Source organism: Gymnogyps californianus, chromosome 3 (genome assembly GCF_018139145.2).
Source record: "Gymnogyps californianus isolate 813 chromosome 3, ASM1813914v2, whole genome shotgun sequence".
Taxonomy (NCBI): Eukaryota; Metazoa; Chordata; class Aves; order Accipitriformes; family Cathartidae; genus Gymnogyps; species Gymnogyps californianus.
The window spans coordinates 84,964,862-84,983,490 of NC_059473.1; the positions used below are offsets into that span (position 1 = coordinate 84,964,862).

Consider the following 18,629-nt stretch of genomic DNA (forward strand, 5'->3'; position numbering starts at 1 on the left):
TGTACACAGCTTGTGGATTAACACTTTCAAAATTGAAAACAAGTAAAACATTTTCAAATTAATATCTGCAAAGACAAAATGGATCTTTCAAAGTGTACTCAATACATATACTTTGTTTACATCATGATTGTGTTGTCCCGTGTCCGTCCCCCCCCCCCGAAATACTGGAAATACTACTTTGTTAATAAAAACTTAAGGCTGGAACCAAGTTAAGAATAAAACAATTTGTAAGGGGTTTCCTTAAAAGAATTAGAAAAGTCTGTTCAGGGAGCTTATTAAAAGCCAAACATAGTTCACATGACAGGAAAAATATGTAGATATTTTCTACTGTAAGCCTTCACAGAATGTTGTGGCATCAAGCAGCAAAAAGAAAAAAAAGGCAGGTTCACTGTTTAATTCAACATTATCCATCTTTAATTTCATAAAAAGTAACCTCTATTTACAGGATGATGTATTTAATTTCTTCTGTAACCTTGCAATATTGAGAAAACAGCAGCAATAGCAAATATATTTAAGACATTTTTATGAGCAGTCTTCTCCTTACTTAGAGAAGCCTTTATCCCTGCGCACTTCCTGATCTTTGTGTTGCCTGTATCTGGCACAGTGAGTTCTCTTGTCCCTAATAGTAATGAAAAATATGTTATATGTGAAAGTGAATAGTATCCTAGTTAACAGTTCACAGCAGAAACTTTCTTTTCTGTGGGAATCTTGTATTTCATTTCTTGTTCTTGGACATATCAGCAGTATGTCTGGTGTCTCTGGTGAAGGGATACTGTTGTATACTTTTCCATTAATGACTGTTTCTGACTTCATCAAGTCTCCCTAATAAACACAACATGCCAACATATTGGAGAATGACTGTTCAGTATTTAACGCTTTTTTCCTTACTTCTGTTTTTCTCCATTAAGAAGAGATTTTCCTTTTAGGAAAAATTATCTTTTAGAAGCTATGTGCATTTTAGGAATTTTTGCTTAGTATTAAGCTAATTTATAAGTATAATTCAGAGTAGCAAAGGCAACCAAGTATAAACTTGTGTGAGATAAGAATTGGGCTCAATTATTATACTTCCAGAGTCCTGATCCTGTCAATGCATGTACCTGTATAGCTTTATTTAGCTGGGTGGCCCCGCTGCCTATCCTAAGGAGGATAAAGTTGCTCACATCTGTAAGAAACATCAGGGTTTTTTACCCAAGGTAAATTGATACTTTAACTTCTTAATTTTTATGGTTTGGACTAGTTACATGTGACTCTTGGCAAGACATGGCTCTCCTGCAATAATAATATCAAGCATTTTTTTAATAGAAGTCTAATTAACTGTAATTATTAGTATTTTCTGACACTTGACATACCTCAAATGTGTGTGATTGATGGATAAAAAGGTATTACATGATTAAGAAATATAATTACTGTTATTATTTTGCAATGTATTTAATATACATAAATGCAAAGCTAATTTCTTGCTGTAATTGTGAAATAAGCTAAGGGTTCAATTTTGAGAAGCTGGTGCAAGTCTAGAGCCCTGGCTTGCTGGTTGGCTACTGATTTTTTCGTTTTGAACAAAAAAATTTCTGATAGCATATTTTGCCATAAATAAACAGGCTATAGAAAGTGTAAAAATGGGGCTCCTACTTTTCAGTAAACAAGTTATAACTATTTTAAGGAAGTAATGCCTAACGCAGAAAACTATCTGTAGGACTGTGGGCTGAGGCATCATCCCTAGAACTTAATGACAAGAATCCCGTTAACTTGATGAGAATAACATCATGTGTTAATATTTTCCTACTGAGGAAAGTGCTAAAGTTTTAAGTAAATGTAAGCATATACGTAAACCTAAAACTTTTACATTGATGAAACATATTTAAATACATGTTTGATTAGATATGCTTTTCTGAATTGTACGTATTGTGCTGGTATAAATGTGTACAGAGAAATGAATATAAATGGGACTCAAATTCCACTGATGGTACATGAGATGTATAATCTCTAGCATAATTAGTGGCTATAACTTGTTATTATTCTTTCCTTACATTTAGTGAATGTGAAATATCACCCAGCCTAGATGACTGGTGTTCATTTTTCCAGTAGATTGAACATAGTGGGTTGAACTAGGGTGGCCCTTGAAAGTGATACTTGGAGATCTTCTGGCAGGTGACTAATATGGTGGCCTCATGTAGCCATATGCATGTGACCTGCTGTATGTTCCTTTCACCTTACTGGATATGTCCTCATGATGTGACTAAATTGCAAGTGTCCCCTGATGCTTGATAGATCTTATTTTTCTCAAATGGCCATGTATATGCTTTTGTTCTAGTCTTATGATATAGTGTACATGTGCATATTTCGCTATAGAAGTCTAACCCCCTGTGTAGGAGAGGTGCAGGATGTCAGGGTTCTCCATCCACTTCTGATGGACCATCAAGGAAAACCTCAGGAGTTGTGTGGAGCTTGGATTAATGACCTGAGCCACTCCACCTGAAAAGTTAGTACTGCCTGTGGCCTCCAACCCTCCAAATCTCTCAGTTTCTCAGCTTACTAGCTAGTCTTCATTTATGAGTAGTAAACATAGTATTCTTTGAACTTCCTGAATGTACCATCTTTTTTACACTAAACTATTGTATGGGTAGATTAGAGAGTAAATGATACATTTCATTAATGTCTGTTTGAATCAATCCATTTGTGTCCACAGAGGGACATAGTTGGTGTTGAGAATCTCATTAAATCTCTAATTTAAAATCTTGGAAGCCTTGCTTACCTGCCATGCAAATGCTTGAAGAATGTTGGCAATTGAGATTCTATAAGTAAAGTTTATTGTATTCCTAAAAGTTTGGCAGTTGTGTGCCAAACAGCTCAGCTCTGTTGATGCTGGAAGAAATTACATGTTCAAAAATTTGTCTGTGGAACATGGTCTGAGTGGGCAACATGTGACCATGATCACTGATCATATTTACGTGATCTCATTCAACTCAAGTTTTCCAGACTTAGGTCAATTATTTTTCTTACTGAGGAGAATTTGAACTCGGATCTCTTGCTTCAAATAGGACATGCCAATTAACCAACATGCAGTCACTGTTAGAAGGTTTTATTAGCCCCTGCTGAAACTTGCTCTTCCTATAGTCTAGCAGTTAGAACCACTCATATGGAGCGATGGGTTCCAGTCTCTTAGATTCTGAGCTTTCTTTTATATATATTTATTAAATATATAAAACACACACACACACATATGTATATAAAATATACAACATTTCATCTTGGATGTTTGAGCTCTCATGTTTCAAAATGTTAACACATTTTTCTCTTGATCAATTTATTTGCACAGTATGTATATACGTATATGTTTCTGAGGTGAATGATAGAACTGGAGAAAACAGTCTACTGATTTTTCATTTGTTTATAAGGGTGATGTGTTTGTATGTCAAAGCAAATGGAGACGTATTGATCTTTTTTCTTGTTTCTGTTAGACTATAGTTTTGTTTGAAGTCTTAAAATATCAAATAAGAAAATGTAATTGGAAAAAAAAGATTGCATGAAACAGATTTTTTTTTTTTTTTTAAAGATCATCTTTGGTGTTTCTTTTTTAATTGCTGCATAGAAATACTTTTGGAATGTGATTGGAATCCTGTTGAAGAGAGGGTATTCTTGATTTTGTTGTGTTGGATCAGGCCCATGATACAGTCTCTTAGCTGAAATCAAACATTGAATTTTGCATGTTTGATTTCTCATGTTTCAAGATGTCAACATATTTTTTCTTGATCAATTTATTTGCACAGTAAATTAGATAATTCTCCATTTTCATTTTTGTCCAACTTATTGAAAAGTTTTGTTCCATACCAGTAGCTCTTCAGTAAAAATTAACATTATTTTCTTTCTTGAATATAATTGTGACATTGTTTTGTGCTGATTGTGTAAGGGTAATATGTTTGTACAGACAAATGGACAACTTTCAAAATGTGGGCAGTTTTATTTACACTAACTAGAACAAAAAGTACTGCTAAAGTCCCCCCAAATGATACCTAAAGGAAATGGACATTGTTTTAACTGTTAGCAAATCCCAAGGCTCCATATTGTCACCTAATTATCTCACCTATGGAAGTCTCAGCCAGATTTAATCTGCAGCCTGCTGCTGGGAAGTGTGAAAGTATCATGTGCTTAAAATCATAAGCAGGGTTGAAAATCATGTCCCCCAGTGCCGATTGAATAGAATATTCAATCTGTGATCTGTGACTGTCTCTTCTGTTCACTTTCACTTATCATTAGTTGCATATCACTTAATTTTCTGATTAAAAGGGGCAATTCTTTGGCTTTACGATGTGTATGCTTGTCTGTCTGCTTTAGTTTGTCAGTTGAAATAAGTCTCTATTTGGCCTATTACTAAAAAAGTCTTGTCAGTGGAATTGCTAGTGAATAATGCCAGTAAACAAGGGAGAGAAATAACATCTTTTTAAAACATGCTTTTTCTTTTTCCTCGGTGAGTGCGACAGAGGAGGATACAATGACATGCCTACTTTTGATCTTTTATCTTAAAGATTTTCTGTCATATGTAGAGCTACACAGTCACTGTGTTGTGTATTACTGTTGTAAAAATCATGTATCCAGGAACATAAGATTCAAAATTGCATGACACAAGTAGAGATGAGTGTTTTTTAGAAAATAAAGCACATGTTGATAGTAGAAATGACGTGCAATCTTTAAATGAGGAATTTTATTTCTCTCCTTAATACAAGGACTAAATGAAAATACAATCCCTGTTCTCACAGAACAAACCCCATTTTTTAAATTCCACCATTTAAAGACATTTTGTGTATTTAAGCAGTGACAAGGGTATTCATTATTAATTAACATTCAGGAGATAACTGGCTGTCAGTTGCCAGTCAAAGTGGAGCTTGGAAGAATGTTGACAGTGATTGATGGACGTGTTCTGGGACTATGCACAAACAGGCTGCTCAGGTCATCTGAACATATAAAAACATTACAGATCAGCTCCACATACACAGAAAGATCTTTTGCTTGGGCTGTCCTTCTTTCTAAAGGAAGGATATCCTTCCATGTATCCTAGATTTACTTGATTTGTAAGTTATACCTTAGCTTTCTAGCACCATGGTCACCAGTTAAGAAGAGTTAAGCTTGGTCTGGTGAATATGGGTAATGTGTTATCATGCTGTTTCTAGCTGTGAGTGGCTGAGGTGCTTAAGCGTTCAGGTTGAAACAATATTTTTGATGTTGCTTTACAAAGTGCTATACGTACTTAACTAATGGATATATACTAATGTAATTTCTTCTTCAGGTAGAAGAAAATCCCCAAACCTTAATTTATATTACATTGAAATGCAGAGATGGAAGAGGCTTTTCAATCTTGCAATCTCTACAATCTCTTCAGAAGTGAGTTTTAAATATCTGCAGTCATACCAGTTGTCTCCATTTCCCTGAGTCAGTAGTGTATTTATATTCAGTGAAATGAAGACCCAGCTTGTGGCACCCTCACACCTCCTTTTAAAGGAGGATATAACAAGCCCTTTGTGTGTCACATGCAAATTACACTTGCCCTAGGCTGGGTAGCCTATGCCCCATGCGAACAGTGGCTCAGCTCCTGCTTCTTGTGGTGGGCACCTGACCGTCCAACAGTGGTAGTAGCTAGCTAAAGAAACACAGTATGGTGGTTTATGGACAGTATAGTCCATATAGAGAGATGATACTTTCCTGTATAGGTGAACAGCCTGGTCACCTTCAGCGTATGATAAGCACCTGCTTCACAGGTACTTATTTCTCATAATTTTTCTTCATTTTAATTTTCAGAATATGCTTACAAATATATCATGGTTGACTTGGATTTGTTAACTAAAAGAGATGGAGGGCTGTTCTTTAAGGTGATGGAAAAGGAGAATATCTTCTGACTGGAGCCCTTTTCCTGTGATTATCCATGGGGGAAAAACTCCTGTGCTGTATTACACATCTCTGTAGGTTAAAAAATGGATCTGTCTTGTCTTCCTTAAAATCCCCATAGCTATCTGCTTTGGGAGACACTATAGTTCCACCCAGTCCAGATGGAAGTAGCATGCTGCTGGGGATCCCTTGCCAATCCGCATCCCTGATAGCAGTTTCTGAAGCATATTGGGGAAATCTGTTGAGAGCTATCATCATTTCTTACTTACGTGCCAGTTCTCTCTCTCCGTGTTCCTTCCAAGTACCTGCAACTGGGGTTCCTTAATGCTTCCTTCGGGGCTGGCAGGATGTGCCAAAGAGGTAGAGCTCCCTACTTTTACCCAGTGGAAAAGGGGACCACAAATGTTTTTGTTCCAAAACTGCTTATTTTCCCTTGGGTAAAATCTTGCTTGCTTTATTCATAAAAAAAAATAATTAGTCCCTTGGGACTACTTGTGAGAGTAAGAAAAACAGGAATTGGCCCCATGTCATAACCATCTGTTATTAACACAAAGAGCAATGGCCCAGTCTTGCAGTCCTTGCTAAAAGCAGTTTGTTTAATAGGAGTTACTACAAATATGAAAAATGTGTGTTTTCCTCATTACTGTGGCAATATTCCCTACCACTAGTGTAAAAAAAGAAAAAAAAAAGTCATCATGAGTCTTGGTGTACAATCACACAATTGAGTTATTTTATATTGTGGTAGGCTGTATGCAATAAACATCTCATTCCAAGAAATATATGTATTGCTGTATTTTCAAAAATCATTTCAGCTACTTTCACACATATTTTTTCATAGTACATCTTTTCATTTTATGGCTGAATTATGACTGGGTTTTCTTTTCTACTGTTTTTATGACTGAGGTAAACTTCCTTTTTGATCACGGCTAGTTTGAAAATGGTGCCATTTTTCCCTCTCCCTTAGAAGAAAATGTTTGCCTTTTTACTTGATGACCCCCCATTCCCTCCAACGCCCTCCCTCAATTATAACTACAAGCATTATTGGAAAACTGAAATAATTTGATCCATCCTGCCACACTATGTCATGGCAGAGAGGTAGTTTTAGTGGCTGATACTTCCATTCAGCTTTATAGGGTGGACTGCCAGGTTGGATTATGGTTTTTTTCCCACCTTTGTGACCTCCTCTATATTTGGCATTTCTACCTTAATATTTGAGAGAATTACTCCATAATATTTACTACATAAACCCATAGCTCTGTAAAAAATCAGTTTTGGTGCCTGCCCCCCCCCCCCTTTTTTTTTTCTTTCCATCAGTTTTTATATGCATGTTTTTTCGTTCATCCTTAGTTCTGAGAGTTGTGCCAGTCCCTGCTAGATGACTTGAGCCATGGGTTTTAATAGGGGCATTTAATCTGTGCTCGTTCGCTTCTGGCCGTAGCCCTATGTTAGGCAGAGCAAGGGTTGTTATAATCCTGTTGATTGCACCTCAGTGGGAGACCAGTCCTCTGGCTAGCTATAATGCCTTTAAGGGTGGCTTTGCACAATCAGTCTGGCACAGAGCACATGCAGCGCAGCCCAGAATCTGGGAAAATATATAAATTATGATAGGAGGCTGGGTGTTTCCATGGTGTATGCAGAAAGACAGGAATTACTGCATTGGATCAAACAAGTGGCTTGTCAAATCCATTACTCTTTTGCCAGCAATGTCTAGTAGCAGATGTTTAAAAAAAAAAAGATAAAAGAACATCAGTTTTGTTTTTCTTCAACCCCAAAGCATTCTATACAGCTCTGTTACATTTCCTTTATATCCTTTCTCCAGTCATTCTGTCATTCAAATGTTAAAAGATGTCTGATTGTTTTCATTCCACGTAATAGGTATGTTCTAATCCATTTAAGCTCCTAATGTATTTTTGTGATTTTTATTAAGTTTGTGGCCTCGGATTTAAATAGACTGTAAATTCTACAGATGTTTACATTACTGGCTATTCAAGCCTTATTATTTATAAAATGTGTACTTTGAACTTGAGTGAAAAGCCCCTTGGGGATCTGACAGAAGCATACACAGTAACAACACTAAACTGATTTCTGTGCATTTAGAGATGTGTATTTCAAATAGTTTGATTGGAAAAACTAATTCATCATTTGTGAACTATGTGTAGGACAAATGCACTAGAATTTTATTACAGTAACGTTACAGCAACTTCTTATTCTGCATTTGTAGACACTTTGAGCCATTGAAGGGTTAACTCCCTCCAGGCAAACAGCGTATCACTTTCCTTAAAATGCCATTGGGAAACTGAGATAAATGGTGAAGCATTTTCTGTGTTGACATGATGTTCGCCTGTCCGATTGCATCCTTCCCAACAGACAGCAGAGAAGCAATTACAAAAAAAGACATCTGTGCCAAGGTTTGGCTAGCCAGGGAGGGCAAGCTCTTGTGTTTAAGAGGTAGAGAATCCAATCGATGAAAATGTCTGGGCCTGTTAGCACCAATAAAGCTGAAGGCCACTGGGAAGCTCAGAGAGGGTCTTTTGTTGCGGAGATAGAAAAGAGGCCGAAGCTGTGACACTTGGGGAGGAATAGGGTCAGCTAGTACGATCATCCATCTTCCTCAATGGCAGCTTTCTGTCAGTTTTTAACCCTGCTCAGCAGAGGATCTAAACCTCTATTGTTGGCACCAGCCAATTCTCAGCCAAGTGTAAATGAAGTTAATATTCACTGACCTTATGCATAGCCAATGAAGGCCCTTGATGTCATCCTGGAAATAATGTTATCTGACACTTCAAAAAGCAGATGTTGGCAGGTTGGTTGTGGTTTTTTGCTGAGCCAGTACGCAAAGAAGCATTGTTTAGCCATCTCGCATTTAAACTGATTTCCATAATAACCACAAATAGGCCTTTTTGACCTTAAATTGACATAGTTATGGTTTTAGTTTGCATATCATTATATGCTGCTCACAAAGCCTGGCTAACCTGCACTAAATGATCTGGGAGAAGTAGCTCGGTTCACTTAGATGAGAAATATATGGGTCAGTGAGCAAATTTTATTTATGCTGATAAAACAGTGAGTAATTAAAATAGTTTAAATAGTTCAAAGCAGACCTTTTTAGAACACAATGAAGAATAGTGTTTATTTTGCAACATACCTTCATGAAAGGAAATATATCACAGAAGTAAAAAAAAAAAATATCACTTTCATGGGTATGGTTTTTATTTTGAAAGGCCTATTACAAGCAATGGTTAAGGTCTTCCTTTGTCTCCAGTAATATTTTGTCATAGTGAAACGTGATTATTCTAATATTGTTTTAATTACAGAAAGTTAAACAGTTTTCATAGGTTCCACTTTGCCAGAAGTTTATCTAAGACAGAAGCATACTGATGATAACTGCATATTTATACAGTGCATTTTGTCCAGATAGATCCCCAAACCTTCCACAGACTTTTACGAACAGAACGCATCCGCAGTCCTCTTGTGTAAAAGCCAGTGTCAAACATCTGTTGTAACTCTGGATTGACACACCATGGCTCTTTTTAAGGCACAGTGGTGTTTCTCAGCAGCCTGTGGTTCTGATTTGAGGAAGCACATAAGCATGTACCACGCATGGGATGTGAAAAGTAGTTTGATTTGGGTTTTTTTCTTGTAAATTAGCTGTAATTCTGGCTCACGTGTGCTTACCTTATGAGAGATGAGCATAATGGCTTATGGTAATAAAGTGCAGATGCAGGATGAGTAGTCATTATTAATCAAAATTTTCAGCTGTATCCAGCAACGAACTTCGCACAACCATGTTTTTCCCCATTGTGTACAGAACACAGCAGCAGGTAACAGAAGACTAGAAAACTCTCTATTATGCCGCAGTATTGGTTTTAAAAATATGTTTGAATGATGATTGTAGTATAGTTAGCACCTTTCAGGCTGCAATCCATACCTGTCCTTTTGAAAAAGAACTCAAAGTGCCATGGTGCTTTTTTTTTTTTTTTTTTTTGGTCAAAGAATGAGTTAATGGTTGAACTGAGAAAGCCTGATCACCGGAGTTGCTTGGGAGGCAATTATCTGACAAGCTGGCAAAGATGAGAAATACCAGAATAGATCTGCATCTAACTGAAATCACTCAGGTCTGATCTTAAGATAAACAGTCCTAGGATTTTTGGAAACTATTTTATTGATTATGTTCTTCCCATCCGTTGTGTTTGTTTGTACCTGTTAAAGATGTGAACATGCTACCTGTAGTAACAGATTTACTTAGCAACTCATCAGCTAGAGATTTCTCTGTATGCCTTTGCTTGATATTAACTCCCATGAGACGGGATTTAAAAAAAAAAAAAAAAAGAAAAAAGAGAGAGAGAAATAAATTCACTAGGTTTCTGGATGAAATTTTAATAAATAGGTGATTGATTTTGTTTGAAATACAGCACCGTATTTCATTAGCTTCTGGTTATTTGTATGCTGGCTGTGACATATGATGGCTCAGTCATGTAGCTCAGATGATTAAAAGGCTACTTTTAGTTTGGACTGATTTTAATGGGGTGTCTCATAGGACTAATTTGTCCAGATAGATTAACTCAGATTTCCTCTCCCCCCTCAAATCCTATAGTCAGTCCATTCCACAATCATTCTGAAATTACCTGAAGTTAGAAGAAAATTTCTGAAATACAGAATTACAGCCAACTACTGAACAGTGTGGAAAGAGCAATGAGCCAGAGAGCATTGAAAGCAATGAGGCACCTTAGTGGGCCTTTAACAAGCCTAAGTCTGCTAAGCAAGCAATTTAATTTGTTTAAGACTTTACAAAGACCCATTTCTTCTGTAAGTTATATTGAGTAGTAACCAGATTGAGTCACATTTTGATTTTACTACACTGCTGTAAATCGATTCATTTCTGGCTCAGTTTTGATAGTCTGTCCCTTTGTCAGGCTTTATCCTATGAAAAATGTATAATGCCAAAAAACCCCACCACACTGACCCAATTCTGCCCTCTCCTCCAGCAGAAATGGATACTGAAGTACAAAAGTTTATTTCCCATTTCTGGGATGAGACTGTGAAAGAGAAATTTGCCTTTGTGAATTAAGCCATGGACAGATTGATTCAATTCATCCTGTTGGTATTGAATATTGTTCCTGTTTTAGTTGAAAGTTTGCAAAATGCTAGCTTTCCATGGGCAGGCCGCTGGGGAAGTGATCCAAAAATAATGTAAATTGAAAGTGTTCGGTTTAATGTACTTTCCTGTTTGTTTGTGGGTTGGGGTTGGTTGGTTTTTTTTTTTTTCCCTTTAAACAAAACAGAACAAAACAAAAGATGCTTTGGACTAAATGTCAGCAGAAGATTCATTAGGGGGGTAGTGACACAGCTAGCTGTGAGCTGCGGGGGTGTGGGGAGGTGGCTGGTGGTGTCTCTCTTGCTGTCTGAAGGCAGGAACAAGCCTGGCAGTACCAACAGCTGGTTTGCTGGTGACATTGTCGCTGTGTCTGGCTGCTCTCATGGAGGAAACCTGGCAGGGACTGGGAATCTGATGTTCTTGCTTGGAACTGGGTTGATTTTGCTCCTGATTAAGCTCATCCGTAAGGGGTGAAGTCTTCAGCAGCAGATTTTTTTGGCCGGTTCTGTTGTTTAGAATAATAGAGAATTTTCACCTCTGGACTCTGGGCCTCTGCAGAAATAGTCTGTATGGTTCCGAGTTCATTCTGTATTGTGTTGTCAGCATAGCTGTGATTTTCTTTGACAGTTACATCAGTGGGGAAGAGAAGAATGGAATTAGGTATGAAAAATTGCTTTGTTCTCCAGAGTTTCTAGAAAAGGTCTTTGAAGCTGTAGTGTGAAATCTCTAGCACATCCACAGATGATTTATACTAATAAAGACTAGCCAGCAAAACTGTGTTGGAGAAAATAATACTGGAAGAAAAAAGCACAAAAAATCAATTGTATGAGGAGACAGAATATTTAGTACTGAGTCATCTTCCCTAATCAGTAGAAAAATGGATTATATGACTAATAAAGAATCACCTCAAAGAGAACAGTTAAACCATGTACCATTTTGTTGGACAAATCAGAAATACTGTAAATAACCTACCAGTAATGAAATATGTGATTTTACAACAAACAAAATTTGCCATATGGGGAAAAAAAATCTCAATTAAATGTACCACTTTATTATTTTGTATACTAACAAGGCTATCCATTTGGCTTTTTTTTTTTTTTTTTAAAGTCAGTAATCTAATTTACTCCACCCACACAAAGCATTGAACTGCTTAAAAAACGTGCTGTCAAACTGAAGTCTGGGGATATATCCTCGAGGAGAGGGAAGGGGAGGGTATGTTGATGAGGAGGGACAGTGGACAGGTGAGGAGATGCAATCTGAGGGCATGATTTTGGGCAGGGGCTGAGCTTGAGGATAGAGATGTTTCTCAGCCTCTACCCTGTACTTTGGAGTGCCAGGCAGTGGATGTGTCAACAGGTAAATACAAGTGTAAAGCAGGAGTTTTCATCACTGCAGTAGGCATATCATTTAATGGTTCACATACCACAGCAAAGTGGTATCTGAATGCTGTGCAAATAGCCAGTGTCTCAGCCAGTGTGTGGTGCGTGGCTGGGAGCTGCCGTCACTAATGACACAGGATCATGCAGGCATCCTTGGTTTGCACAACGAGTTCTTTACTTAGGGCTTTACCTTTGTTTCATAAAGTCAATAATGCAAATGCATGAGAATAAAGGTGAGGCCTGACCTTGTCCCCTTGAAGTGACTGGGAGATTGTCTTTCATAAGAGAGAAGGTCTACTTCCTGCTTCTGTTTTGTTTTTCTTCATAACAGTTTTCAAAGTGCCTTTCACACACAAAAAAATAACAGTTTTAATAGATTAAATATCAATGGTAAATATTGTGGAAATACCTTTCATAAATAATAAAAAAAGAAGGGCTCATTTGTAAGTGCAGCCATATTCTTATTTAGTGGAAGAGAATAAGGTGCGTTCTTCCTCTTCGCTGCTGCATGCTGCTCCTCTTTCTCCTCGAATGGCAGAGGGTGTGACAAAGGTTAGATTTTTGTACTACCCGTACAAAAGGCTTCAGTGTGTTTTATCCACATGGCAAGAGAGGCAGGAACTGTGTAATATCACTTTAGAAAAAAAAAAAAGATACAATTTAAATTTATGATCTGGACCTAAGGCGATTGAGCTCTGTGCTTCTCATTAAGCAAGTTGGAATGTCTCTTTTCTCTCTCCACCATCCCTAAGCACCTGCAAAACTGGAAATTAAAAGATGAGTTCAGTAGAAGAAGAAGGGTTCTGAATCTGAGAATTTACTGGTTTTTCTTTTTTTTTTTCTTTTAACTTCTTAACCTTTAGACAGGCTTGCATAGCTCATGTAGCTGAAATTAATTGGGTCCCCACAAAATCAGGAATGTCTGAAATCATCATTATTCTTTAATCTCTGTGTATGCATCTGTTCAGTCTCTGAAATGTAGTTGGGTCATCTTTTCAAACTATTTTCCACAACTGCAAGGACTAGAAGCCATTTTTTCCTCAAGCTAGAGTTTAGATGGTCATTTGGAAACAACAATAACAGCAAACTCATGTGATTCTTAGAACTGGAATTTAAAATAGATTATCAATTGCTTTAGGATTAAGAATTAAAAAAAAAAAGGAATTGGCAACTTTATATGCTCAAGCATACTTTGATTCTGAAGCCCACGTTAAAACCCACAGTTAAAACAACTGTAAAGTTCTTTTTTCATATTCAGTCAGATCAGTTCGGGATTCTTTTGCTGTTTTTTTTAAAACATGCTTTTAGTTCTGACGAATCAATGTATCTCGAAAGAGTAAGCCAAGGATCCTAGTTCATCTCGTACACCAGCGACAGGACTGCTTAGGAAGTTGTGATAGCATAATCATGATGACTTCGCGTAGCTTTTACCTGTATAAAACCATCATAGGCAAAGTGTCTCACAGTATGGGAGAATGTGTATTTGTTGCATAGGTGTAATCGAGGACATAATTTAACTTGTGGAAACACCACTGATGAGGAATGGGGAGGAGAGAAGCCCTTGGGGCTTTGAAAGTCCGTAAGTAAAGACTGAGTTTGTATGGCTGGTGAACAGCAAAACCATCCTTTTTCTTGCAAACTAAGTATAATTTGCTGCAGAATTCACCACGCACACCATAAGCATGGATGGTTGTCTCTCTCCCGTATGACTGTAGTGGCCCTTTTGGAGTGAAATCTTGCTACAGCCTGCGTGTGTAAAATACCCTCGATGGCCAGACTGCAGAAGACGTTGAGCACATGAGGTCTGGCTCTTTCACAGCTCCTTGCATGCAGCAGTTCAGGGAGCACAGGACTTGCATTCCAATGTCTGTGTAATTGGAGTCTCCCTATGGGCAAAATTTAGGTTAAGAGCAAGGAAATATCCTTCTACACTGAGCAGCAGAAGGTTTCTAGTCAGGGCACACCTGTTCCTCCATGCTGAAGAGTGCAGGATAAAACAGGAATTGTTGGTGGAGAACAAGCATGTCAAGGGGAATCTAGGTTTAAAAGTGATTTAAACTAAACAGGAACAAGTCTTACTCTGTTTGCATGGATTTAAACAGGAACAACTGCATGTGAAGACCACAGTGATCCTCGGCTTGCAAATCAGATGTTTAGCTATGAGTTGCAATGTCTGGTCTCTTTACCACTGACTGCTAAATGGAAATAAATTGTTGGATATGCAATACCAATCTCATTATTTCAGAACTGTATTCCACTGCATTTTCTACTTTGCATGTAATTTTTTACTTCCACTTAAGTAATGCACAGTGCTCTCAGGATACAGCCCTAGAAGTTTACAGCCTTGCTGCTGCTGCTCATTTATGTTATGACATCTAACATTCCTGGAATGATCAGCTCCTGCTCTGCTGTATTAACTAAAATGCTCTGTCCTGGTGGTATGCCATCATTCACTGAATTTCTTTGCACCACTGGGGAGAAATAGAGAGGGTAACTTTTAATTCTGTGCTAAAAATAAAGTGCAGGAATTCAGTAAAGTTGTGCTGGACAATAAAATAAGTCTGAATTTGCCTCATTGTGTGAAGTGCCTCTTGCCATCTCTTGTACTGTTATCATGAGCTTTATGCCTACTTGCTGCTGTACAGTATCAGCTCCTGCAGAAATATATTTCAGTTTTCTTTTCTTGATTTTTTTAAAGGGTAGGCTGTCAAACACTTCTGATGTTTGACAAATGCTGTGTAGTTAAGGATACTGAAAGAAGATAATAAGTGATAAGGGATAATCAAAAAAGGAAAATGGAAATGGTCATATTTTATAGTCTCCAGTGCAAATAAGTAGAGATTGGCCTCCTGTGAACCTTTCTGTATGCCCATCGTTCATTAGGCAGGGAGTTTAAAGTTTTTTGTTGAGATGTGTTTTTCGGATGTGGACTATTTGTTTGGGGCTGTGTGAGTCCAAAGTAATCTGCTTGCTCTGGAGGAAGAAAGTAATGCCTTCTAGGGAATATTCTTTTAGGACTAAGAGCATGTCTTTCTATTTTTGTCACAAAGCTATCACCTACGGTGCACTTCAGGCCTGAAGGGGATCATCTCGATGGAGGAAAAAATGGTTGTTCTTTTATTAATAAAACACAGTGTATTAGGTTTGTGCCTGTCCTTGCTGCTGCACAGAGGCATCCCATTTAAAGTCATTAAAAACTCATTGATACATTTATTCTCACCACAATGCACTAATAGCATTCAAAGCCATTAGTAGCTGGCTATTGTGCATTTGCAAAAAGTTGCAGTGCTAGGTCAGCACACATGCTACTTTTCTGTGATAAATGAGCAATATTAACATATCAGGCCAGAAACAGATTAAAAATATTTATAGCGTCAGCTTTGTGTCTTACATGTCACTTTTTTTTTCACTTGATACAATTCTGAGGTAGGTGCTAATTAGTGTATCATATGGGTATAGTAATTTACGTTATTATTTTCAATTTGAAATAATGATTAAACATAGTTTGACGAACTTACAAAATGAAGCAATGTGGTAAAAGATAACCCTCTAACATGATCAAATGTCTCATACTCCTCCTTACTGCCTCAGTAAGAACAAAGAGTTAATATAATCTCACAGCACATTGTTAGAAATTCAGAACAAAACAAAATGATGTGTAATTCAGGGACAAAATTATTCCTTTTAATTTGGCCACTGGAACAACTAATAAGTTCCTAAAATCATAGGGTTTGTGTGGAAAACATCACTTTCTAAAAAATACTCCAATGTATGCATGTTTTTCTGCCCCCACAGCTTATTTGCATGAGATAGGTTCATCCATGTTTCCATGAAAACGAATGCCAAACCTCCTGCTGAATTTATTTATCAAATGTTGCATAAAAACTGGATGCCATGTTCTGTTCAGCTATTCCCACTGGGTTTTCATTGGTGGAAGTTAAAAGGTGAAATTTTGTCCTTGCTGAAGTGAATGGCAAGAATCTTAGTTTAATTGGACCAGGAGTTGACCCAAAGTATTCTGCTTAGTTTTGCATATTCATTTCCATAACAGGTAATTGTGATGTCACAAAGCAGAAGCATCATGGGTAAGACAGACATCAAGAAGAGGTACATTTCTAAGCAACATAGATAAAGATTTATTTTAATCATGTCCTGTAATAAAAGAAAATTAATGGTGGAAAATCAGTGATGTTGAAAGGTATTTCACAACTTGCTATTAGAAAGACTTGGTATTTTTATTAGGTAGTGGTGAAAATGAAAAGGAGGATTATCAATTTCTTCATGATTTTTATCATAATTGTAATGAATATCTACATGCGCCACTTTGCTATACTAAATTTTGATCTGAACAATGTGCAGGACACTGATGGATACAGGATCAAGGTTTCTCTTTCTATTTTGATTCCAAAAGTGTTGTCCACTGTCACAGGAGAAGTGAACTTAATCAGACGTGACTTGACTTTACATCTGCGCAGGAGGTTATCTCTTGTAAAAGGGTAGAGTTGTGAATGAAACCTTTGTCTTCGGCTTCATTGTAATCTTGCAGTACAGTTGAGCCTGTTAGCTCGGTTGGAATAATGTGCTGATTTTCTAAAGATGAAAAAGAATTTTAACCCCTTTCCTCTTTTTAAGTTCTCAGTTCTGTGCTTCCTTAGTTTTCACACTACCTGCCTTGGTTTTAGCAACTCTGATTTCAGTCTGTCACCTTCCTTGGCTAAATATAAAATATGATACGCTCCTCTCCTTGAGGGAGAATATTCAAGAAATGCAATCCCGGTGAGAGTGCTGTTTTGTAGCAGCAGGGATTCTTTTTTCCTGTCATTTTCTTAATTCGGTCTCTGTTTCAAATCTTTATCAGCACCTGTCCTTTTAAGGAAACAGATTAAAATGTCTGAGGGTAAATGGAGGATTGATTTGGTGTGAATGTACAGCTTCTGTGCTTTTACAATACATGCAGTTATGAACAGGGATACCACATGCTTTAACATTCTTACTGACTGTAACTGCTTTGCTTCCTTGCCTTTGTGCATGCTGATTTTAGTTCCCCTTGCACCATATTAGGCATAAAGTAAATGTATATTTGAAAATAAATTATATATATTTTTTTTAGAAAAGGGAGCATGTGACGCTGTTGTATGAAATGTTGGATCATCCAGTCAGTGCTGGAGAGGGGTTATCTGTTAGGAAACTATGGAGGTATACAAGGAGTAAATACTAAAGATATTTGGTTTAATAAAATGATAACAATATTCTGAAATATTACAGAATATATTGCTGTAGCTCAAATATATTGATGACTGTCTGACTACGTTAGAGATAAAAGCAGCAGACATGCATTTGCTCTGTTTGCTCTCATTTAATTTCATCATAGTGAGTCACATAGGCATCAAGATTTATATGTGTCTGATAAGTAGTCGGGATAGAGAGTGCTAATGATGGTTGTAATGCTTTCTAGAATTCTATTTCTTCTGACTTTGGTTGACATTGTGACTCTAAATACTGCAGACTCTGTAAATTAGAAAGTGGAAGACAGAGGAGGGGAGAACTCGGCTCAGAATTCACACCATATTCATCAATATTTAGTCATCCATAGGTTGATTTTTCAAATTTATTTTTTTTTTTTTTCCCTGTGTGTCTGGACAGGCAGAATGCATGGTGCTCCTCAGGGAATATTTATCAGATTGGAGTGTGCATTTATCAGGAGAAATTCAGGGAAAGTAAGGCATAAAACATGCTGAGGTTTTTTGTACCTACAAGGAACTTATAACATTTATCCTTCAGTTCAAAGAAAATCCTTTTCATCAGTGATCAGTGCAGAATGGAGAGAATTGGCTGAGTCTTACTGATTCACATGGGACAAAAGTCTCTAGCACAATCTGTTTATGCTGATGGCCCTAGCACTGACACGACAGATGCTTGGAAAGCTGCTGTCTCTACTGCTGCTGTTGTTGACACCATTGCAAATTCTTAAAGGAGAGTTGCAATGAGTCTTACTCTAGTTGAAAAAAAGACCCACAGTTAAAAACAAGGCAGTCTTTTACAGCCTTATCCTATGGGATCTCTCTTGCCATCATGTGCTTTTGCATGGTCTTAACTGTAGGTATTGTGAGTTGAAGGTCTTCACCTCTTTAAGTGACTGTGGTGTTGATTGATTAGTAGGAGAATTCGGAATATTGCAAAGTGTTTACACATCTCTTACCGTCTTCATTTATATGACTTGGGTGTCTGCTGCTGTTGTAGCAGTGGTCCTTAGAGGAACTGCTTTTCCAGGACATGAA

At 37.3% G+C, this 18,629-nt stretch overlaps 1 protein-coding gene across 8 annotated transcripts in view; it reads left to right on the forward strand.

Moving 5' to 3' along the window:
• The window catches only part of EPHA7 (EPH receptor A7), a 164,285-nt gene that overhangs the window by 16,901 nt on the left and 128,755 nt on the right, over window positions 1–18,629 (forward strand). Inside the window, exon 2 of one of the 8 annotated variants that reach the window (XM_050893107.1) lies at window positions 9,706–9,734. The exons of the other annotated variants lie outside the window; for them this stretch is intronic. Within the exon in view, the coding sequence (XP_050749064.1) occupies window positions 9,706–9,734 (29 nt within the window). The remainder of the gene's footprint in view (window positions 1–9,705; window positions 9,735–18,629) is intronic. 8 annotated transcript variants of the gene reach the window in all.